Source organism: Drosophila elegans, unplaced genomic scaffold, assembly GCF_018152505.1.
Source record: "Drosophila elegans isolate 14027-0461.03 unplaced genomic scaffold, ASM1815250v1 contig_520, whole genome shotgun sequence".
NCBI classification, from domain to species: Eukaryota; Metazoa; Arthropoda; class Insecta; order Diptera; family Drosophilidae; genus Drosophila; species Drosophila elegans.
The window spans coordinates 2,033,304-2,057,457 of record NW_024545903.1 but is presented as its reverse complement, the minus strand read 5'-3'; the positions used below and the strand labels follow the sequence as shown (position 1 = coordinate 2,057,457).

General features: G+C 43.6%; 1 protein-coding gene across 11 annotated transcripts; it reads left to right on the top strand.

The window, feature by feature from the left end:
* The first annotated feature begins 335 nt into the window (after positions 1 to 335).
* Positions 336 to 24,020, top strand: LOC108149071 (probable lysine-specific demethylase 4B). Of its 11 annotated transcripts, none has more exons than XM_017276434.2 (9): positions 336 to 981; positions 11,849 to 12,380; positions 12,468 to 12,806; positions 12,868 to 13,190; positions 13,275 to 13,534; positions 13,658 to 14,020; positions 14,691 to 15,083; positions 16,606 to 18,967; positions 20,953 to 21,047. In XM_017276434.2, the coding sequence occupies exons 2-9, from the start codon at positions 11,949 to 11,951 to the stop codon at positions 20,960 to 20,962; spliced, it is 4,482 nt and encodes a 1,493-aa protein (XP_017131923.1). In that variant the 5' UTR covers positions 336 to 981; positions 11,849 to 11,948; the 3' UTR covers positions 20,963 to 21,047. The 11 variants fall into 11 exon arrangements, with proteins under 11 accessions (XP_017131923.1, XP_017131922.1, XP_041565770.1 ...); XM_017276433.2 differs by lacking the exon at positions 20,953 to 21,047 and adding an exon at positions 19,883 to 20,407; XM_017276430.2 differs by lacking the exon at positions 20,953 to 21,047 and adding an exon at positions 21,440 to 24,016 and having other exon boundaries at positions 337 to 981; positions 13,661 to 14,020.
* The last annotated feature ends 134 nt before the right edge of the window (positions 24,021 to 24,154 follow it).

Genomic DNA, 24,154 nt, shown 5'->3' with positions numbered 1-24,154 from the left:
TGCTTATCTAAAAATAAGAAAACTTTAAATAAACATTACAACAAGTTATTTTATTTTTAAAATAAAGGTGTTTGTCAACTTTACAATTGAAAAATAGCTTTTTACAGAGTAAAAGTAATTTCAATTTTAAAGCAAACTAATTCAATAGAAATTGTATTTAAAATCTATATTTCTTAATATAAAGTATATACAATTTTAATTATCTAGAGCATTTCATATAAATAATTATTTTATAGCTAACTTGGCTATTTTTAGGCCTTACCCAGCTTGGCAACACTATCACGATTTCTACAGCTCTGCATCGGTATTTATAATTGGTTTCCTGGATTAACCCGCATCTGGTCACACCTGCTGTCACAGTGTTTTTGCTGTTTTTGCATCATGGCTAGATTTTTTGCGAAAAGTATATAAACTACTGTAATTTTTGTTGTGCATTTGTGTGACGACAACTGGACACGGTCCCTAGCCAGAAATCGGGGGATATAATCTAATTCCCCCCTGTGCCAAGATATCGCACCAGTGTAAATGTTCCCCTTCAAGTGTGTGTGTCCCTCTAACTGGAGAAGAAGCGTCTGATAAGCAGCCATCTTATAAGAATGGCGAGTGAATCGCTGTCAAATCTATACAAAAGTTAAAACAATTACCGCGGAGGAGGGGCATTCAAAGTTTTTCCATCCACGAGATACAAGAACAATTGCAATAGTGACAACAACAACAACAACGCACGCAGACATGTGCAGCGCGCAGCTAATCTACTGTAAATAAACTGCGTCTGCGTCCATTGTGAACGTACACCTTTTCTCGGTCACGTACGCCGATTCCGATTCCTCGATTCCCGATTCCCCGATTCCGTTGCACCATCATTGCTTGGATTGCTTGGAATTCGCGAAAATACAGGTGCATGCCCCACATCCTCCAGCGCCGCCGAAGGGGATCAAAAAGGGAGGAGGAGCGGAGCAACTGAACTGCAGCAGCAATCGGGTAAGTTCCCATTGGCTTCCCATTTTTCCAATTGGCGATTCGCCGTAGCAAGTCCGTTGTGCAAAATCGATTTTTCAAATCGCCAAATGGGGCTACCGGCCTCCCTACCACCCACTGCCACCCTTTCTGTTACTGGAGCGGTTGGACCCGAATTAATGCCATTAACTTTACAAATTCGCTAGCCGAGCATTCTTTCTTTCTTTCCAACGACTGTGATGGACAGTCGGAGTCGTATAAATAGAACTGCAAACTGCACATACTAATTTTGATTGTTTGTTTTCAAAACAGCCAAGAGTATGTTTTTAAGCTGCACATTTTCAGATAATTTCTTTGTTTTATCTCTTAAACTTCAAAATTTGTTTTATTTATCAACCACTGAGCAAATTACATTGGCTTTTAACTCAAGTAAAGATTTCACTCCTTAATTTGAAACTTGCCACCAAAAAGTATTTTAATATGTAAAAATAATATATTTTACGATATATAATAATAAGCCTTGCCGATTGAAAATAAGAAAATAATTGTACAAATTTCAAGATTTTTTTTAAAAATTTAGGTTGGTTTTTAAATATAAGAAGATACAAATTTTTCAAAATGAAGCTGGTAATTGCACTTTTCACTTTGTTTTGAGTTGAACTTTAGCGAAGATGGAAACTTTTTCGAATTATCGGATCAGAAATAGTCAAAATGCAACTAGCGACATAATTTTCTTCTTGCTCTTATAAATTTTTTTTTCACATGACTTAAGATGCCTTTATCGAGTTGACCACTTTCGAAAAAAAATAATTTAAAATGTCAAAACGGCGTCGACTTGAAAACACAAAGTTTTTTAACCAACTTATTCGACATTTTCGAATATTTTAAAAATACTTATAATCGAGGCAGACGCGATAGAGAGTAGTATAAACAAGATATATAACAAATTGCAAAGAAATCGGTTTATAAGAACTTAAAGTATCGAGAAAAACGCGTTTAAAGTTTAGGAAGCATTTGTAATGGCTCGGGCGCAAAATCTACTGTAACTCCCAAAATAAATCGAATTTTGAAAAATCTTTTAAGGATCATATTTTTAAAAGACTTAACATTTAAAAAATGTAAAAAGAATCGATTTTTTCAATGTTCTAAACCAGAATACGCACTATCTTTTATAAATAATGTCTATGTTTTTTTTTAACTTTTTTTTTATCAAAAGAGGATGTATACATGCTATAGCTGTTTTTTATTTCCTACTGATTGTACATTTCCATGTCTTATGAATTAAAAAATCTTGCTATTTGATAATAATCTGGACTAATTCATTTTTCAGTTTTCGATATAACTAATATAAGCTTCGCTTTGTCGAATATAGCTTCCGTTTTGAGAATATAAACAAATTATGTAAAGCCGGAACAGTCGATTTATTTTATCATTACTTGCCATATATTACTCTTTGTGCCGCAATGAGTTGGCAATGATTTTTACGAACTAAATTTCGTACTTTTCTTTGTTCATGTTGTAACATTCCGAAAAGTACTCGTATTTTTTTCAAGTTAAGGATGCGGAAGACAACAAATTAATTTAGCAATAAATTGACAAGTGTCATTGAATTTTAAACGAGCTACCAATTCGATAAATTTAAGAGAGGTGAATAATATAATGAACTCTTATACATAAAGATGTATTATAATAAGAAGGTTTAAAGAATATATGTTGGGTTTTTTGTGTTATTTGTCTTAATCGCAGCTGCGGTTTTAAGGTCCCTTCCCACGACATTCGTGGCAATGACTTCTTCCAACCAAACAAAAGTAAACAAATGTTTGACAAGCCTTTGTCGTGCCCTCAAACACCGATAGGATAACGAAAATCAACTCTTCTAGAGGCAGCAACTGACCTGCGACAAAAAGGTCCCGTGAAGAACTCTTGAACATCTGCCGTTCTGTCTGCGTCTGCTTTTACCTGCCTCCGGCTTCAAAAGGAACAGGGTTCAATGTACGCCTGCGCAAACACGGTGGCAAAATGCAGCTGCCACCAGGACAGACAGACTGCGAAACGACTGCGACAGAGAAGCCGTGATTTTCAGCGACATTTTGCACTTCCTTTTTGACGAAAGCCAAAGGCGGAAGTCTCAAATGGTGTAACACTTCTAGCCGGCTTTTTTTTTCCCAGATCCTTCCTCGTAAATTACATGTAATCGCCTGCGATCGTGGTCGTGTCCTGGCTCCGTTCACAAACCGGTTTGGTTCCCTAAGCCAGTTGTTCGGAACGCAATTCGAAACTTTTCCCAGTTGGGGCAATCGTTCCCCTCTTCCTGTGCTCGACCTTATTCCAGTCTCCATGCCCATTCTTTTTCCTACGGGTTGCGGTGTCCAGTTACAGCTGGGAGAATTCAGTTTTGGAAAGCTGTATGGTTAGCGTTTGCTGCAAGTTTTTTTATGCTGGCTGCTCGAGCAGTGGAAGGGCATCCTGTGGGGTCGGGCAGCTGATGCCGATGCCGATACTAACGCTGGTGCTGGAGAAGCAGCTGCTGGCAAGGGAGCCATCCTATCAGTTCTGCTTACTTGATCAGGTACTCAATACGGTTTAATAAAAAACAATGTCTTGGGTAGCTTAAAAAATGAAAAATTTTGCATTATTAACTCATTTATATTTTAAAGTTTCAACTAAATATACCTGAGGTTCTTATCTTTATCGGAATTCTAGTGTAAGTAGTTATTAGACATTCTAACATTCTAGGAACAAAGTTTTCCCAAAAACGGTTTTTGTTAAATATGTAACTGGCTAACCACTGTGTCAATACAAAGGAAGACATTCATTACAAACAACTTAAAGTTGTCCCATAATTCTCGTTAAATTGGCTTTTTTACTCTTCTGCTCGCTAAAAAGGGGGCTGTATCGCACTGAAAAATAATAACTTTCTTACGTGGAAAAGCGGATAGAATCGTTCGTATTGGGGCCCTTTTGAGTAGCAGGCAGCTGGCAGATGTCCTTTGGTCCGTGGCACATGCCAAGCGAGGATCGATGAACGATGAGCAAGGGACGAGGGACCAGATGTGAACAACAGTCCTGTCCGTGAAGTAATCAATGCAACAGCAGGCTAGCCATGCCCGTTCTCGATCCCTTCTGCTTCGTTCTTTCAGCTCGGTTCTCCTCAATGTCTAAATGTCTAAATGCCTCAATGCCTCAAAGCCGGCTGCAATTCGTTGGACTGCTGCCCACGAACGGCCATTAACAGCCGACATCTGTCGGTTCCAAAGGGCCGGGACTGCTGCTGTGCCAGCCAGCTGTCCTGCCCGAGCTCTAGCTCTCCGATTAAGGACTCGGCATGCAGGTGATGCAGTACTTTCTGCCTGGAGCACACTTTGTCCTTGCGGAGTGACGAGTTTTGGGGTTGTGTGGAGCGGAATGCGGAATGCGGGACGCAGCTTATGGGGGATGGCCGAAAATCAGCTGTTTTGCGCAATGTTTATAAACAAAAACCGAACTGTGACAGTGGCGGTGGCGGTGGCAGTGGCAGTGGCAGTAACCCTTAGACATGTCTGGGCATATTTTTTGAATCACCACCAGGGCAAGAGCCAGAGCCAGAGCCAGCGTCAGAGCAACCACCGACCTACATTGGCGCACTTGCTCTGGGCCACATGGCGCATGGGGTGGTTCCGCTCACACGCACGCACCACATCGAACCGCACGGCCTTCTCGTAGGTGCAAGGACGTTGGGAAAACCCCCAAAATGTAAACAAACGAAAGCAACCCCAGCAGACACCGGCACCGACCGTATCCGCTCTTGCTCTGGCTCTGGCTCTGGCTCTGGCTCTTGGTCATGTTCATTTTCATTTTCATGTGCCTCTGAGTCTGAATCCACCACCTCGGGCACGGATACGGACACGGATATGGATTCGGTGGCATGGCGTGGCGTGGCGTGTGCCGGCATGTCATCCATCCACACAACGTCTTCGTCATATTTAGGGGTTTTCCCAAAAACAAAAAAAAAAAAAAAAAAAAAAAATTGAAACCAAAACAGAGCGAACCGGCAGTGGTAGTTAAAGCCGAACAAGGAGCATCCGCTCCCGCTTCCATTCATAAAGTATAACAAACATACCCCTGAACTAGGTGGTGCTTTTGGCACAGATCCCGTCCGAAGTCTGCAGGTCAGGTGTGGTGGTTCCGAGCCGTGCTCGAAGTGAACAAGTTGTCAACTCAACAGGTCGTCACCCCGCCGGGTAGTTGATGTGCAGTGGCCGCCGGTGGGTGGTGCGATCCCTTTGATTCCGACTAAGGCTATGCCAATAAATTTGGTTAGGAGTAAGGGGTTAAAACACATGGTGTTGTGCAAGGTTTAAGCTTATAATAACAGCATTGGCTAGAAAGCTATTGGACAGTTTTTCATACAATGGGGGCTTCATTGGGCAATTATTGCATACTTTGCAGAGCTCCCATGTTTTTTCAGTTTCAACATTCTCAAAAGTATTTCATTTAATTTGGCTTCGTTATTGCTTTTTCAGTCAAACGTTTTCTTTAGAACAAAATCCTAACAGTCTTTCTTTTCTATTATTCCACAACTTTTGTAATAAATTAATATTATTTGAAATTATTATAGTTTTTGTAATTTTTGTACATATGCAATGTTATTTCATTTAGAGAGACTGAATGTTTTTGGTTAGAAAATTGATGTGTTGGAAAATTTTAGAAAAATAGATAAAACATTTGTTAGTTCCTTTTTCTTGAATCCAAAGTTCAACCATAATCGGCTTATTTAGACAAAGGAATTCTTGTGCTTCATGGCCTTGTTATATATATCTAAATTTGGAGCACAAACAACTTCATATGTGTGTTGATACCAAGGTCCTCTGGCGCACATCCTGCTCCGATCGACTTTCCCCGGGATGGCAAAGTTGCTACTTGAGCACGGACTTGGCGTTTTAAAAAGTTTTCCCTTTTTATTTCTGCTTTCTGCTTTGTGCTCCACATGGCCGCCATTTTGTGGACCAATAAGTCATGGGATGCAAAAAGTGTCGAGCAATAGACGAACAATGGCGAGAAGGAGAATTAATTAGATTGCGACGGCAGCTGCTGGTTGTGCTGCAGCTGAGAGAAAGAGAAATAGAGAATCGAGCGGGGAGAACTATAGAGAAATAGAGAGATAGAGAGCAGCGAGTGTGCGCCGAAAGCCTGCAACGGGAAACTTGTCATGCGCCTCGCATTTCCCTCCTTCCCCAGCGCTTTTTATTCACTTAGTTTACAATAACAGGCAAAAGAATGGACGCCAGGACGACTGTGGCTGGGCGCCTGCTTAAAACAGGACTCGCAGGGATACTAGACACCGACACCGACACAGACACAGGCACAGACACACACGCACCAGAATCACAAATTGTAACAAACGAAAAGCATAAAAACAAAACAAAGGCCATCGGCAAAGGCAGCGCAACGAGCCAAAGCCAAACAGTTGTGCAATTGAGATAAAGGACAACAAAAGGGAAACTTCGAAAAGGGGACGCGTGCTTTGCTTTTCGGTCGATGCCTGTCGTCGCCGCACAGTGGCATTTCTCGTTCCGGAAACAAATAAAACATGTAAATTTAAAATGCCTCGGGTAAAAATTTAAAATTATAGATATAGTTGATTTTCAAAAATACTTTTTCGGTAATGGATTATTTTAACAAATTTAATTTACAAGAAACACTTTGTTAGTGGATTTTGACCATAAAGTTCTAGGCTCTACGTTTGTAAAAATTATTGCATATTTTTTGGAGACGATTGCGAATGTTAAACTTGCAATGAAAATTGAAATGGAAATTGATTTAATTAGTAAATGTTTATATTTTAAACTAGGGCTGTAAATTTTTTGTTTGTATTATTTTTAATATACATTTTTTAGTTAGTTTAGGTTCCGAAATCTTGAAGCTCACACTAAACAAAAAAAGACAAATATTAACTTTGCTGTAGATAAATTTATATATTTAGAAATGAGTAAATTCAAACTGAAGAAGTAGCAAATTTAAAATGTTACCTTTAAAATATTTTGAGCCCACCGTGCGGCTTCGACGCGCGTGCTTAGCGTCACAAAAGGATATAAAACAGGCAACTGGCAGCAGCGGCAGGAGCAACTACAACAAGCGGCAGGAACAAGGAAAAAAGCATAAATAATCTTGTAGTTGTTGTCGCAGCTGAGGCGAAGCGGAGCTCGAATTGAAATTTTATGAGAAATTGTATTAGAGAAATGCTTTGTGAAATCACACGAGACACAGGACGAAATTGTGTGTGTGTGTGTGTGTGTGTGTGTGGAATGGAATATAAAATTTCAAATGGAAGGGGGGAAGTGGGAATGTGGAAAAAGGGGACGCGCATTATGGCGGTTCTCCGGTTGTTCTGCGTCGACGACGTCATCGCCAGTTGTTGTTGTTGTCGCTGCTGCTGCTGCTGCTGCTGCTGTTGGTTCCTGTTTTCGCTTTTTACCGTTCAGTCAATGACCACATTGTGTACACAACTGCAGCACTAAACGTGTATGTGTATGTGTGTGTGTGTGGAAGTGAGTAATTCCTGCCGGAAGTCGAAGCCGCCGCCTGGTCATTCTCGCTGCTTTTCTGCAAGCTCTCTCTCTCTTTCGTCCTTTTTCGCCCGCTCTCTCTCTGTACGCTATGCCTGAGTTGTTCCTGAGAAACAAGTTTCCAGGATCCTTGGACACGACACCCCGCCACCTTTTTGTTTGTGCCCAAGTCTTGGCGAGCAGTGTGACCATTCTTTTGTGTTCTGGTCACGCTTTGATCCTGCCGTTTTCGTTCTCCGTTAACCGCTCCCCCAAGCTCCATTATCCGTAGGCGTTGCCCGACTAATGACATGTTGTAAATTATACTGCTCCGCGACATTGCATTCGCTGTTTTATGCTGCTGTTATTACTCAGCCCGGCATCATTTCCTTTTTGCCCATCTCCTTCTCCCCCGTTTTGTTTCGTTTTATAATTTTCTGTTGGTTTTTGTATGGGTTTTCCGCTCACAGGATGAGGGGAAGCTTGTTATCGAAACGCTATCACGTAATTACTTGCTGCAGTTATCCTGCGCTTTTGCAGATGTACTAATTTGTATTCCAGAAAAATTTATTCCATTAAAGTTGTCATTATATGGGATTTGCCAAACTCTATTTGATGCTTTGGGGACTTATAGTTCTTAGTAGTCCCTGTCATTATACATTATCTTCCAAATTAACCGAGGGGTATGCAATTTCGTTATTTTAATAATATGTGCATATTTCTATAATGTAATCCAGGTGCGATCCTAGACAAGACTAATTATTTTGTTGTATTATTTTTCTCAGTGAAGTAGCAAAAGAAATTGTCAATTAGCTGTTATAAAGCGAAAATTCTGAAAATGTATTATTCAGATTTATTCCTAGAACACAAATTACTTAAATATATATTTTTTATGATCGAGTGCTTTTTATTTATCATCTTTAAAGTAAAAGTTTCCGATATAGCCTGCCCTGCCGAATACATTTTACAAAGTGTTATAGCTTTTGTATTAATATTCCCAATGCCTAACTGTTCTTCAGGTAGCTTAAGTAGGAGCTGTGCTATTTTGAAGCTTACGGGTGCAAATTTGCTTGTTACGAACATATTTAATAATAAAAATAACCAAATAAATGTGTTATGCAGACCATAACTGTAAACCCATATCCTGTTTGTTGTTTCTGCAATGATTTTATAAACATTGAATTATTAATTACCCATACATAGCCGTCTTAAAAGTGAGTATCCTTGGTACCAGTCTCAAGTGGATCCTTAAAATCTACTGACGCTTACCTACGAACGATCGCTTGCGATCCTCGATCAGTAAGACCCAGATTAGATATTCGCAAAAATCCGAAAACCAGGCCAACACAATGCATAATGAGGATTAAGTCCTTTGCGATTCCTGTGACTGCTTAAAGAGATAGAGAGAGTTTGCGAAAGGAAGTCCCAACTGCGAGAGCAGAGCGTTTCGAATGGCGAATGCGTTTTTCATTTTGCAACATTTGCTTTTCGCAATGAAACGAAAGAGCAGGGGAAAAGGGATTGTTCGATGAACGGATGAATAGATGGCTGGTTGGCTGGTTGGCTGGAGGAAAATAGGAACGATAAAAACTGTCAGTTTTCCTTCGGGCTTGCCTTTTTCCTTTCCACAATTATCCTGTCAAACTTGTTTGCGCCGTCTCCCTCCTGCTCTACACCAATTTTCCTTTCGCATTATGCTTTGACCAGAGCATTCGCATTAAAAGGACAACGCTCTCATGCGTACGTGTTTCTGCGTCTGAGAGTGTGTGTGTGTGTGTGTGAGTGAGTGAGTGAGTGTTAGCGAGTTCGTTCGACGCCTGCGTCGCCATCGTCCTGGCATCGAACTGCCGTTCAGTCGACGCTTGCCGCTCAGACCGCTCAGACATGTCGCGCCCGTCGTGAGTGCTTTTCGTTAGCTAGTTCATTGCATATACACATATATATATATATATATATATACATCCTCGAAGAGAGAGCTGCCACCAAGTCAAAGACTGTAAAACGCAAAACAACGACGCCATCAGATGTTGCAGGATAACATAAAATAAACCAAAATAAAATAAATAAAGCATCCTCCCAAAACCAAAGCTAAATCATTCTTTAAGAATCGCAAAACAAAAGAGTGCTTCAAGTGTCGAATCAAACATCCAAATTGTGCAAATTAGTTACTGTTAGCAGAAGTTTTATATACAAACACACAATCAAATAATGTGCAATAAACTACTACCCAATACTAACAAAAGCAACGCATCATCAACAAGAACAACAAAAACAAGCAAGCGTTTCTCATAAAGTAACAAAATTACTTTTGCCATTTTGTTGGGACTTACGCACGACGAGCATCGAATAAACTAGAGAAGCAGAAAAAAACCATCGAAACACATCACAAGTGAGTTCTAAATTTCGTCCTTTCACAAACACACTCACACATTCGTAAACACACACACACACGCACATGAACTCGCTGCTTTGCGACTCGCTCATATTGAAACCCCCTCTGTAGCGAGTATATCCTGCCCGCTCCTTTGCATACAGTCCTCCCATTCGCTCTCTTTTTGTAACTAGCAAATAGTTTTGCGCACTCGTCATCGCCCCCCTCACCCCTCCCCTTCCCCATCATCGTCGGCTCTTCTCTCTCTCTCGCTCCTTTTGGTGTTCTCGCTCTCTGAAATCCTCGGGTGGTGGTACAGTTTTCTGCGTGGCCGAAAAATTGCGTAAATTTTCATCTAGTTTTCTGGGATGTCTCGCACAGCGTTGTCCTCGTTATCGTTATCCTCGCTGCTCCTCCGTCCTGCAGAGCTTGCAATCTGCTTGTGCGGAAAATAGAAAAAACAAACGGAAAACCATTGGTATTGACTGCGAAAAAGATGTCGCCGGATTTGTGTCATTTGCTTATTGGGCGTTTTCAATCCATATAAATGGCTTGCCGCGGGGAAAACGGTTCGTCCTGGCACTCAATAATTAATTATCCTCTTCAGTTTGATTTATTGTGATTTTTTGGGAGGCTTAACGTATACAGAAATACAGACAGCGAAATTTTTTAATCTCGCATGACTTATTAATTTGGTATTTTTATTTTTTTTTTTTGTGTTCATTTAAGACACACAATATTATCCAAAACTAAATTTACATGTACGTTTTATTAATAGTTGGGTAAAAATTGTTTCATTTGCTAATGAAATTTTAGGAAAATTTATTTGATGGAATATTAATTTATGATTTAATCATCATTCCTAGGCGTCTTAATATTTAAAATTAAACTTTTTTTCATCATTTAATCGTTATCTTTGAGTTTAAAAAAATGTTTAAATGTTTTAAAGTCAAATTAAATTTAAAACGCTTATATCATGTTTAATGTAATACGCTAAATTTTTGTTTTTAAGTTACTAACTAGTTTTTGTACCCATAATTTCAGGAGTTAAGTTCAAGCAAAAAAGGCATGTCCGTCCGTTCATTTGAATTATTAACGCTATAATATCCCTTTTTGACACACAGTTTTCTATAAGTCCCTCACATATCATGAATGTTGCCATAAATAATATAGCATCCAGATTTTAATTTAATTAAATGTTAATGGTAGATACATGTAGGTTTAATTTTTAGTTATATTTATGAATCTATATATTATGAAAGATAGTTATTTTTAATAAATAGCAATGCAAATCACTTTTATTTATGTTTTAAAAAAAAAGCTGTTAGTAAGTCAAGCCTCCCGACTAATTTAATTTGTTTATTGCTTAATTTTGCTAAATCTCTTCTATTGTTTTCATATATGTATAATACATTTTGTTCATTTAATTCTCTAGCTTTGTATCATTAAATAATTGTTGGTAAGAATATCAAATGAATTTAACATTTTCAGCTCATAACATTTTCATTAAAAAAGCGCTTTCTTAATCTCTCAAATTTTCAGCCAGTTCTGCATGAAATGTGATATTTTTATTCAATTTACATTTCTACATAGTTTGTAAGGTTATCAAATTAACGATCGTTGCACTTTTTATGGGTTCCTATGGGTTAATACGGGGCCTGCTAGCACAAGAGAAAACCACTCGAAGTACAGGGGCAGGGGCAGGGGCAGCGGCCACTGCATATCCTGCCAGCCTCTATTCTCCTGCCAGCCAGCCAGTCTGCCTGCCTGCTGTTGTTGCTGCCGCGCCCATTAAAAAAGAAAAAACCTCGAAAATTTGCAGCTGTTCCTTGCGCTCCTTCTCTGTTTTCTGACAGGCAACCGATCCCAAGCGATCTGATCGTTGAGCGCTTAGCGACGGGCCAGGCAGTCGGGCGGACTGGCGGACGGGCTAGGCATCTGCTCGAGATTAATGGGCCGCACGGAGTACGGAATTTTAATGCTGCTTCTATCACAGTTCCAGATCGAAGCATAGAACTCCGAGAGAAAGGTGTCTCGTAGAGTATTAAGAAGACTATATAGAATAAAACGAAAACGAAATCAAAACTGGCAGGAAAATGAAAATGTCAGAGGTGCCCCGCATAATGGTCTTTAGACCCACTTGGGAGGAGTTCAAGGACTTTCCCAAATATGTTGCCTACATGGAGTCCCAGGGTGCCCACAAAGCTGGTCTGGCAAAGGTGGTGCCTCCACCGGAATGGGTGCCACGTCGAAGTGGGTACGATGATCTCGATGCCCTGAACGTGACGATTCCGGCGCCCATTTGTCAGGTGGTCACCGGCAAACAGGGCTACTACCAACAGATTAATATCCAAAAGAAGCCACTGACGGTCAAGCAGTTCAGTGAACTGGCCAGCACCGAGCGTTACGCCACTCCCAAACACTTTGACTTTGAGGACTTGGAGCGAAAGTATTGGAAAAACATAACATATGTGGCGCCCATTTACGGTGCAGATGTCAGTGGGAGCATCACAGATCCCGACCAGGATGTAAGTTGATTAGGACTTGAGTTTCAGTTTCACTTTCCGTTCCCCGTTGACGATACGTTGCCTTTGCTATTGCCTTTGCCGTTGCAGAGCTGGAACATTAACCGGCTGGGCACCATCCTAGACTTTGTTAACAAGGACTACAACATCCAGATAGACGGCGTAAACACCGCATACTTGTACTTTGGCATGTGGAAGACGACCTTTGCATGGCACACGGAAGACATGGATCTGTACTCCATCAACTACCTGCATTTTGGGGCGCCCAAGACGTGGTACGTGGTACCGCCGGAGTGCGGCCGTAAGTTGGAAAAGGTTGCCAACCAGTACTTTCCGGCCAGCTATAAGAACTGCAATGCCTATCTGCGTCACAAGATGACGCTCATTTCACCGCAAATCCTCAAGCAGCACGATGTGCCCGTCAGCAAGGTGCGTTAATCAGTAGTTATCCACTTGGCTAGTGGCCGCTATATATATCCGGCTCTTGCAGATCACGCAGGAGGCGGGCGAGATCATGATCACGTTTCCGTTTGGCTATCATGCCGGCTTCAATCACGGCTTCAACTGTGCCGAGTCCACCAATTTTGCCATGGAGCGTTGGATCGAGTACGGCAAGCGGGCCGTGCAGTGCACCTGCAGCAACGACATGGTCAAAATATCGATGGACACCTTTGTCAAGCGCTTCCAGGGTGATCGCTATGACTTGTGGATGGAGGGTCGCGACGTGGGTCGTCATCCGGAGGATCCGACGAACGGGGTGGCCAGCGCAGCTCCACTGCCACCACACCTCGATGTCTTGCTGTGTGATAAAAAGTAGGTTTTTTTTTTTTTAGGCGTTCCCCTTGAACCTTTTGTCTTATTGTTGTTCTTGTATACCGCTTCCCCCCGCACCCCCAGAATGAAAAAGCAATGCAACCCCACCAAGGCCAAGAGCTTCAAGGAACGCAATCCCGATCTGGATCTGGATGAAATCCAACAGAATCCCAACGTGCCCGACGATGTCAAGGCCATGCTGAAGGAGAGCGTGCTGACACTGGACACCGGTGATCTGGGCGCCGAAGAGGGTGACTTTGCCAACGAGGACGCCATGAGCCTGCAGAGTCCGGCGAACCTGAAGACCAAGCAGGAGCTGCTGGAGTACATAGACGACGGCACAGGTGTGTGGGGGCCACCGGCAGGTGCCCTTGAGTAGTCAATCCCCCCCGAGCTGAACTTTAATCTCTTCCCTTTCTCGCTATTGTTCTCTGTCTCTTCCCCTTTAATTTGTTGCTTGTTGACAGAAGACGACGACGAGGAAGAAGACTTCAAGCGGCGCAAACAGAAGCGACGGTACGATGCCGACTACGATGACGACTGGCTGGCGTCCAAGCGCAGGACGCACTCACGAAATAGCAGTCGAGGTCGCAGTCCACGCACCAAAGATGACCGCTCCATATCGCCGGCATCGTCGACTTCGTCAACGTCACGGGGTGCGAGACGTGGCAAGGCCGGCAACACGCCCCGCAAGACGCCAACGAGACGGAAAAAGGACACCACGGTCACGTCTCCGGCGGCAGCAACTGTGGCGAAATCGCCACCAACAACAACTGCGGCAGTTACACCACCAACCACACTAACCACAGCGGCAGATGGCGGTGATGGAGGTGAGAGCAGCAGCTAAAGCAGCCACTGCACCACTGCATCCACATAATCACTGCTTCACCTGACCACCACCTCCAAGTCATCCCAAAACACACAGTTAACCCAATGCCGCATTTAAAAACATCCCCTCCTTTAGCTACATCATTCCACTTTTCACAGCTACTTCGTTGCCTTTCGGTTCTTTTTTTACAAAAATTTCCATGTGTTTAAAACCGTTTGACAAGCATTTCATCGTTTCGTTTTGCGTTTAATGTACAAATAAGTCGCCTAGTTTGTTTTAATTGTAAGAGTGCGTAAGAGAAATATACGATCACGCTTTTAAATCTATGCTAAAAACTAACCAAAAACCAAAACTGTTTTACTAAACCGAATCCAAGGTGTTCTTGTTGGTTGGTGCTGCCTGGGCCTGTTCTTCTTGTTTTGCCGCATCTGCCCCAAAATCTGCCCCAGAATCTGCTTCATTCGCTCCTTCGCTTTGGCTACTCACCTCCATAGTCCAACCCAATCGCAATACCTTAACCCCAGAACCCTCCCTATTCAGAGTCCATGTGTGTGCGTGTGCGTGTGTGTGTGTGTTTACACCAACAATAACAATAGCAAACGCATTTAATCACTATCACTGAAAAGCTTGTCCCGATCAAGCACTAAATTCTATCGATTGCCCTTTTTCAGATGCCAAAAAGGAGCAGCAGGCGTTGCAGTTTATGCAACAATCGCGTAAATTTGAGGGAAAAATACCAAAACTAAGTCAGCCGAGTGCCGGAGCAGCAGGAGCAGCGGTAGCAGCAGCAGCAGTTGGAGCATCCACATCCAAGTCTAGTCAAGAGCAGCAGCAACAGATTGTCTACGTCAACATGTTGCCAGCGGCCAATACCCTAAATGGCATTCCACAGCAGCAGCAGCAGCAGCAACAACAGTACGGCAGTACGGACGGCAACGTCTATCAACTGCAAAATGAAATACTCTGTGATGCAAACGGACATGCCGTAACTGCCGCCACGGCTTCATATCAAACAACGGCTAGCAGTCCACAGCAGCAGCAGCAGCAACAACAGAATGTTGCCGGTAAGTGTCCGCCTTAAAATTTGTTTGCTTTATGTTCATTTGTTTGTTGGTTGTAGTCTTTGTGTATGGTTTAACCCTCCTATGTACTCGTATTTGGTGTTTCAGTTAAAGCTATTACCACTAACCGCTCATTGTAAATACAAACTCACCCCTTTATGATTTTATCGTCATCCGAATTGGCCAAATTCGAATCCAAATCAAATTTGTTTTGTTTTGTAAGTGTCGCACAGAAATGTCATGTCATCCATTCCAATCCATTCCATTACATCTTTTGCCATCCGACATTCAATACTGATTTTATGATTTGTTAATGTTTTGTGCCAAAATTCAAGCGCGCCATTTAGAGAGAATGTTTTCGAGTAAGAACAATGAAATTGACTTCCATTTGCGGTGTTCTTGTCATACCTTTGCCCCTCAAAAACAAAAAAAATAAAGAGAGAAAATGAAAGAAAAGAAAAGAAAAGAAAAGAAAAGAAAAGGCAACTCTTCAATTAACCACCGACCTATCTGAAAATATGAAAATCCAATCGCATCGCCCAATTAATAACAACAATCGCTTTCGACTGCCTTACACACTATGATACATACTCGTCTAATTTACGACCACCCTTCCCCAGGTCTTTGTCTGTCTCTTCTCGAATTGTCATGATTATTGGAACTATCACATAAATAAATGCACAAATCATGCGAGGAAACTTCGTGCAAAGCGCGTCGAAAAAGGCTCAAAAATAGTTGATCACGTATTATTTTATTTTATTAGCTAGTTTAAGAATGTGCAATTGAAGTTTTGGCGCCTGAGGGTAAAAACCAAATTGGTCGCCAAATCTTAAATTGAGCTCATTATTTTTTAGATTTGCGTTTATGATTTAGTTATTTTTAGCAACGACACTATATCCTCTTCTATACGTCACTTATTGTTTACCACTTTCGACACAACACAACACGAAACACACTCCGTTTTCAGCTCCTCCTCCAAACCAAAAAAAAAAATAGGAGGAGTCTGACCAACGTTGGCCAACACTCCACCAGTTTCATCCTCTGCTCTGTCCTCCTGTAAATCCCCTCAGTTATTCAAGTCGATTATTTATTTAATTTTATTTAGTACGTATTGAGTTGCGAGTACTGTACCAGAGTTACGATTACGATTGCTGTAAAGTAGATCTAAGTAAAAACACAAATTCTACCGACAAACAAAAACCAATTCACTCACTTTCTATCCTTATTGCTACCTGTTGTATTGCTGCCAATATCCAATCGATTCGATTAAGAAGCGGCCCGTGTAAATGCCACAGATGCTTCCCATCTTGTGGCACTTGCACGCAAATGTTTAGCCGCAATTTGCTTTCATTTTGCACTACATTTGTTTTTCTATCGAACCTGATTTGAGTGAATTGTTGATTGATTTCGATTTCGATTTCGATTACGAATTGATTTATTGATTTATGCAAATATTACATTCAAACACATCTTTTATGAACCAAACCAAATATGTATTTTCCAAAAAAAAATATATAAACAAAAGACAATGTGGTCACAACTATTAGTTCGTCCTCCATCCTGCACACGAACGCCAACACCAACGGAGTGGACACGATCTCCCAGCAACAACAACAACAACAACAGCAGCAGCAACAGCCACAGCCACATTACCACTACATCACCACCACCGGCGAGGATGGACAAACACCGACCACCATAGTGTTTGAGAACTACAACGGCGGTATGCCGACGGCAGTGAGTGCCGCCGCTCCAACGCCCGTTCCAGTGACGGCACAGGGCAATGCCGCCGCGACCACCACCACCACCGCGCTGGTCAACACGGACGGAACGATCATCGAGTTCGACGGCAGCACGTACGAGGAGTACCATGTGCTCAAGAGCGAGCCGGGCAGCAGCGATTGCCTGAGCAACGGCAGCAGTGCCGTGGCCGCCGACATCATCAAGTACGAGCCGCAGCACGGCATCGTCGGCGACGAGGAGGATGACGAGGAGAACGGCCTGCTGCAGGTGAAGTACGAGGAGCAGAGCCTCGAGCACGATACGGAGAATGACCACGATCACGACCATGACCATGACCATGATCACGATCACGATCACGATGCAGAGCAGGAGCACGAGTATGAGGAGTATCAGGTGATCAAGGCCGAGGTGGAGGCCGAGGCGGCGGAACAGGCGGCCGGCACCACCAGCTATACGATCAGTCAGGACAATCAGACGGGCGGGGGTGCGGCCACGCCCACGACGACGGTGATGTCGTCGATGGTGCCGAAGTCGGGATCGGCGGCGGCGGCCAAGCAGAAGCGCAAGCGCAAGACGCGCGTCATCGCCGACGATGAGCAGGGCGAGTACCTGGAGAAGATGAGCGTGCGCGGGCTGGATATTGCTCGCTACGAGCACATCATCGACGGTGTGGCCTACTGCCTGGTCTGTGCCAAGAATGACATCTTCAAGACGTTCAAGAACAAGTACAGCTTCCAGCGGCATGCCTACCTCTTCCACGAGGGCCAGAACCGCAAGATATTCGCCTGCCCCATCTGCAACAAGGAGTTCTCGCGCCCCGACAAGATGAAGATGCACAAGAAGGACAAGCACGGCGATGTGCCCATGCCGCCGTCGGCCGCCACGACGCCGCTAAAGGCTGACGGTCCGCCAGCGAAGCGGGCGCGTACCGCTCGCACCCCACGCGTCCGCAAGTCCAAGGGCGGCGATGGCAGCACACCGACCAAGAAGCGTCTGGCCCAGATCGACAGTGTGCTGGACGACGTCCAGAACGGCGAATCCCCTGTCAATGTGAGTCACCCGCAGCAGCAGCAACAACAGCAACAACAGCACCAGCAGCAGCAGTTGCAGCACAGTCTGACCACCACGCTGGCTCCTTCGCAGACGACGGCGCAGCCACAGCACCAGCTGCAGACGCTGCCATCGCTGGAATTCAGCGGGATGATCCTGCCGGGCGGGGCACAGCTGGCGCTGGCCAATCCGGGGGCCACCAGCTCTGTGGGTCTGCAGCGCGGCCCGGGAACGCCCAATGGCGGTCAGCCGACGGCGCCCACCACCACGCTGATCTACTCGAACCAGCTGGAGCTGCAGCAGGCGCTGTTGCAGCAGCAGCTGCATGGCCAGAGCATCATGATCCAGGACCAGGCAGGCAACCTGGTGCCCCTTCAACTGGACCCCGGAACCCAGGCGATATACACAACGGCGCCGCAGGCTCAGCGCCAGCAGCCCACAACGACCTCATATCAGACGACCCAGCAGCAGCAACAGCAGCAGCAGCAACAGCCCGCCACCCAGTCGCAGCAACAGCAGCAGCAGCAACAGCAACAGCCGCACTACGAGCTGGACAACGTGACCTATCTGAGCTCCACGGCGGCGGCCACGCCGGCGACGGCCGAGCAGCAGCAGCAACAACACCAGCAACAGCACGTGATTGGCACGGTGCAGAGCTATCAAATCCTGACACCGGATGGCCTGCAGAGCTTCCAGCCCAAACTGGAACCGGCTGAGCTGGGCGACCTATGTCCCTACTCGCAGTACACCTTCACCACGCACGCCGGCGCACAGCCCACGCTGAATGCGAACGCGCTGGACGCGCAGACGCAGCAGCAACACCAGCACCAGCAGCAGCAGCAGCAACAACACCACCAGCAGCAGCAGCAACATCACCAGCAGACGCAATTGCTTCAGCAGCAGCATCCATTCGCCACGCACCACAATCCGCACCAGCAGTTTATGGAGCTGAAGAACGAGCTGCTGATCAAGGGCGGCGACGCCTACGCCCTGGACACCGCCTCCATGTACCACCTGCCCTTCTCGCCCACCTCGATGATAAACGCGGTGAACGATGTGAACACCTCGTCGCTGCTGGAAACCAAAGAAATTAGGTAAACGCTCTTTCCAACTAACCAAAAACCCACTACTACCACTACTACTACCCACTCCCTCCTCTGTCTGCCCCGACTTCTCTTAGTGTAACGCGCTCGCTCGATTAGATTGCCGCTCAGTATCTGTATCTGTATCTCTATCTGTATCTGTACTATATCTCTGTATCTTTATCTATAACTATAACTCTCTGCCTCCGTAACCCTTTTATTGCGCTGATCTTCCTTTCACGTATTTAGAGACGCGCAACGACGGTGTACTTGCCATTAAAAAAAAAAAAAAAAAACACTCTTGAAACACCCGATGGCCGCCTACAAAACACATAAACTGAACATTAGGGGAAATACTAAAGGGGATACTACATTAAGCATTAACTTGTTTAGTTTTAAACTAGGATTATGCATACTTTATTTATATTTTGTACTCATCCATTATGTAAATCTTTAGTTGTTACGTATGTGTATGATTTTGTAGCCCTTAACAGAGTTTTTCAGTTTGTATTCTAGTCGTATGAATTGATTTTTGTGCATTTATTTATTTACCAATCATGAAACCACACTGCAAAGGTACTGCACTCTATTTCGAATAGACTGCACCTTGTGTGGCTTGTTGTTGCTTCCTTGTAAAATGATATGCCAACGATTACCCCCAATTAATAACCCAAAATTAATCATAATAACCAACTCGTTTCCTTTTTGTTTCGAGAAAAAAAAACTTGTGTTCAAATACGTTTTATACTTCAATGCAATTTTGTTCTTTTTCTTTCTTTTTCTCTTGTTTTATTTTATGTACACACAACCAACCCACCAACCAACCAATCAATCAATCAATCAAATAATTAAAACAACAATGAAACACAATAAAACACTCGCCTAAATAAATAAATAAAAAAAAAAAAACACGCATTTTAACAATAGCTACGATATATCAGAGGCAGTGCTATTAGCTCTCTGAACAATCGACCGCCACAAAAAGCTGCAGCCAAAGTACCAAAAATTCTATATAATGAAATAATGAAAACTCATCGCTGAGTTCGCAATCAAAACGATCGCTTAAAAACGAGTTTGAAAAGAAAACCCCAACCCATAATTCCCAAGCAAAGCAACGCAAATGGAAGCCATTTTCAAATGTAAGCCCAGATCAGCGGGCAATCATAAATAATCCAGCAAATCCAACTAACTTATCGAATCATTTGTGTACTTACATCCGTCACATCATACTCGTAATGCTCAATTGCTTGAGGACACCTCGTCTTGTGTCATTTATTAATTCATTCCCCATTCATCGTCACTTGTTGTGCGAGTGTGCAAGAGCAGCACCGATCGAGAACAGAGATTCAATGACAACAAACAAATAACAAATCACCAACACAACCAAACAAAAGAAACAATAAATTAATATAAAAAAGAACATAACTAATAATATTGGACATTTAGTGAAAGGTATGTGTACTTTATTTTCTTGTTTTATTTTGTTTTGCATAAACCTTTTTTTCTGTTCTGTAACTAACGAATGTCCCTTGGGTTCCCGCATCCTAAAAACAATTGGTTTTGACCACCAAGGGAACTGCTTGCACCGATACTCATTCTATAAAATTGCACACACTTTTCGTTTGAGTCTCTGTGCAGACAGTTAACGACCACTAAACAGTACAAAATCGCCACACATCTACAAACATTCGATTAAGCTATCAGTCATAAGTGTCATCATTATCATTTACTAACCAAAATGAACTTTGATTTAAGCATATCTAACATCTAAATTAAACGAAAGAAGAGTCGAAACGAAAACTAACACAAATCAAAATAAGAATGAAGCAAATATGCTAATCAAATTGTTTTTATTTTTTCTTTTTTCACCCAACAACATTTTACGTTCGTTCGTCTGTTGTTTGTGTTTTTGTGTTATTCCCTATGATTTGCACACAAAAATTCATAATCATGCGACACAACAACCACATCAACTACAACAACAACAACAACAACAGGTTCTTCTAAACACGACAACAACGCGAAACAAATGTTCAAGCGGCCATACACACCCAGCCATCACACAACCCAGAACACCACCAACAATCAGTATCACAATCTGAATCAAAATCACAATCTGAATCAGAATCAAAACAAGAACATGAACATGAACATGAACACAACACGAGAAGATTCGCAGCGTCGCCAAGTGGAAGCGCATCGAATTTACTATGAAGAGATCACCGTGAAGCAGGCGAACGCTCGTGCTCGCCTCGCCGACAGCAACAAAAGTTGCTGTCGCAGCGGCGGCATCGGCAGCAGCAACACCATCATACACAGCAGCAGCAGCAGAAGCAGTGGCGGCAGCAGTTTCGTCGACAAGTTCGCCGACTTTGTCACCCACTCGAGCCGAACTACTCCCATGCCCAAGACCCATGTCCAGTCCCATGTGCCGCCACCCACAAGCAATGCGACTAATGCAATCCTTCCTCCTAAAACCAACAGCAGCAGCAGCACCAGCAGCAACAGCAACAACGCCAGCGCCGTGGTGAGCAGCAGCGGCGCCAGCAATGGCAGCCTCAAGCCAGCGGCCAAGAAGACTCCGGTCATCCTGTTGGCCGCTCGCGGTGCCACCAAGCAGCCCTCAGCCCTCAGCATACTCAATGGCAATGCCAAGGTTACAGCCGGAAACGGAAGCGGAAACGGAAACGGAGGCGTCACGTTGGTGCGAGTCAATGCCTCCAGTCGCAATCAGCGCCAAGTTATTGTCGCACCGGAAGCGGTTGCTGTGCAGCAACAGCCTGTGGCCGCCGAAGAGCTATTGGCCGACGACGAGGATCTCGACGAGGATGACCTGGACGACGATGCAGTGGCTCTAGATGCGCTGTCCTCTTCGACTGCCCAAATCCTGCGAAAGTTCCGCATACCCAAGGGTACGGCCGTGACGGCCAAATCGGGGGACCATTACCTGGCCATGCCCATGCCCACGCCAACGCCCTCGCCGCCGGGCGTCGTCAATTTGGTGGGCACCGACGTTCAGGAGGAGGAGGAGGCCACCGGGTATTTGGAGAACGAGGACGACATCATCGAGGAGCTGAACGAGGACGATCTGGTCGAGGAGATAATCGACGAGGAGCCCAGCGAGGAGCAGTCGGAGTTGCAGGAGGCGACGACCACCGATGGCCTGGATCTGAACAGCAGCACGAACGCTCACGGGGCGGCCACAACGGGCGCCACAATGCTGTTGGCTGCCCCCCAGCCGCCACCCCTGCAGCTCCAGACAGTGTCCCCCAATGGAACGGTTACCTGTTTCAATCTCCCGCCCAACACCATCCTGCTGCAGTCGGCCGATGGCAGCATAATCGCTGCCACCCAGGTGCCGCATCCCAGCAAGGCGGGCCAGCACCAGCTGATAGCGTTGCCGGGTAACGTGGCCATGGCCACCACCACCACCACCACCACCGCCACCGATGCGACGTCCTCCCAAGTCCAGGCTACAGCGACGCCCCAGGCCACGCAGACCCTGCTCCTCACTGCCGACGGTACGGCCATTCCCATCCTGGCGACCACTCCCCATCAGCAACAGCAGCAACAACACCAGCAACAGCAACAACAGCAGCAGCAACAACAGCAGCAGCAGCAGCAGCAACAACAGCAACAGGCTGCCGCGGCTGCTGCTGCTCAGTTGTTCGCCGCGTAGGGGCTAATGGGTGGCCAAATGGGTCGATTTTTAAACAGTGCCACCATAATGCCGACCACTTACTTTTTCTAAAACTCTCCAAAAATATTCAGCCGTGATTCGGTTGCTCATGGGACAAAGCTAAAGCAAAGCTTTGTTCTGTCGGCAACGTTTAATTGTTTAGATTAAAAAAAAAAACCCTAAGAACACGTTAAAAATCGTCACATTTGGCCACCACCGCATCAACTGAAAGGGATTGCAAGAAATGGGAAAACTGAAGCGTGTATAGACGTCACACAATGAATAATAACTCAAACCATAAGCCAAGCTAAACAAACTGATATTACCACACTGTTGGATGTGCATACGAAATTTATTTTTTTATTCAAAAACCAAATGCCTACAAGACTACAAATCAAATGTTGTTCAACACACAGTCACACACACACACACACACACGCGAATGGTGTTGCAGAAGAATCAAATATGTACGTTTCAAGGCATACTTAAGAGCATCGTAAGTTTAAATTATTTCTACGCCTAAGCTAAATTAAATTTAAAGGAAAGAAAGGAAAAGACGAGACGAGACACACACCCCCAACCAGTTGTAACTATTTTTTCCTGCCTAGAGAGCGGGTCAAAATGTGTTTAGCCTAATTTAGTTTTGTGAGAACTGTTCCGTTTTATGAAAAGATGATAACTGACTTTTGAAACTCCACGCGAGCGTTCTCTACAAGTACTTATAAATATAATTTGTTCCTTGCATAAGAGAGATAGACAGGCAACTATGCAACGTAATTCATGTAGTATTTACTCAATAAGTTCTCAGTATATTTATTTATTTTTGTTAACCAATCTTACTTGTGCACCCCCACACCCACCACCGCCCCCTTGTCCTCATTATTTCTTTTAACGTGTTGTATATTCTTTACATACCTATATATATATATATTATATATTTTATTTGCAATTTTGTTATGCCATTCATAAACAAATAGGAATTCAAGCATAGCACTGACCTAAAATTACTCTAAGTTGTAGGCTCGATACTTTAGACTAAAGTATTTTTTTAAAAGATTCTTGCGAAAACAACAACAGCCCGAGAATACAACAACAACAACACACTAAGCTAAGCGAAGTAGGTTAAGCCTAAAATAACTTTAACCGATGGAAGACAATGATTCAAAATATATATATAAAAATATGTAATCTAAGACAAATAAGCAAAAATGAGTTGCACTTCTGTAAGATATACTTTAAATTATAACGAAGCGAAAAAGCAAAAAAATTAAGCAACTCAAGTAGCCTACATTATGTATGATACAAATTATAAAGCTAATATTACTTTACGTACACATATATATATATATATTTATTATAAACAATAAAATACAATTTTAAAAATTTAAAGCAATAAATAACGTATTTGTTACTTATCGGTATATTTGTTGGAAGCAGTGTAAAAAGGTGCCAAATACAACCGCAGAATTAATTTATTACAGAATGAACTTCTGATTTGTAAAAATACCATATCCCTTGTG

Excerpts from the sequence above, each read along its gene's own strand:
- LOC108149071 (XM_017276427.2), top strand. The coding sequence starts at position 11,949 with ATGAAAATGTCAGAGGTGCCCCGCATAATGGTCTTTAGACCCACTTGG. Across the intron at positions 12,381-12,467 it reads TCACAGATCCCGACCAGGAT|AGCTGGAACATTAACCGGCT; the intron begins GTAAGTTGATTA and ends TTGCCGTTGCAG. Across the intron at positions 15,084-16,605 it reads GCAACAACAGAATGTTGCCG|ACAATGTGGTCACAACTATT; the intron begins GTAAGTGTCCGC and ends TATAAACAAAAG.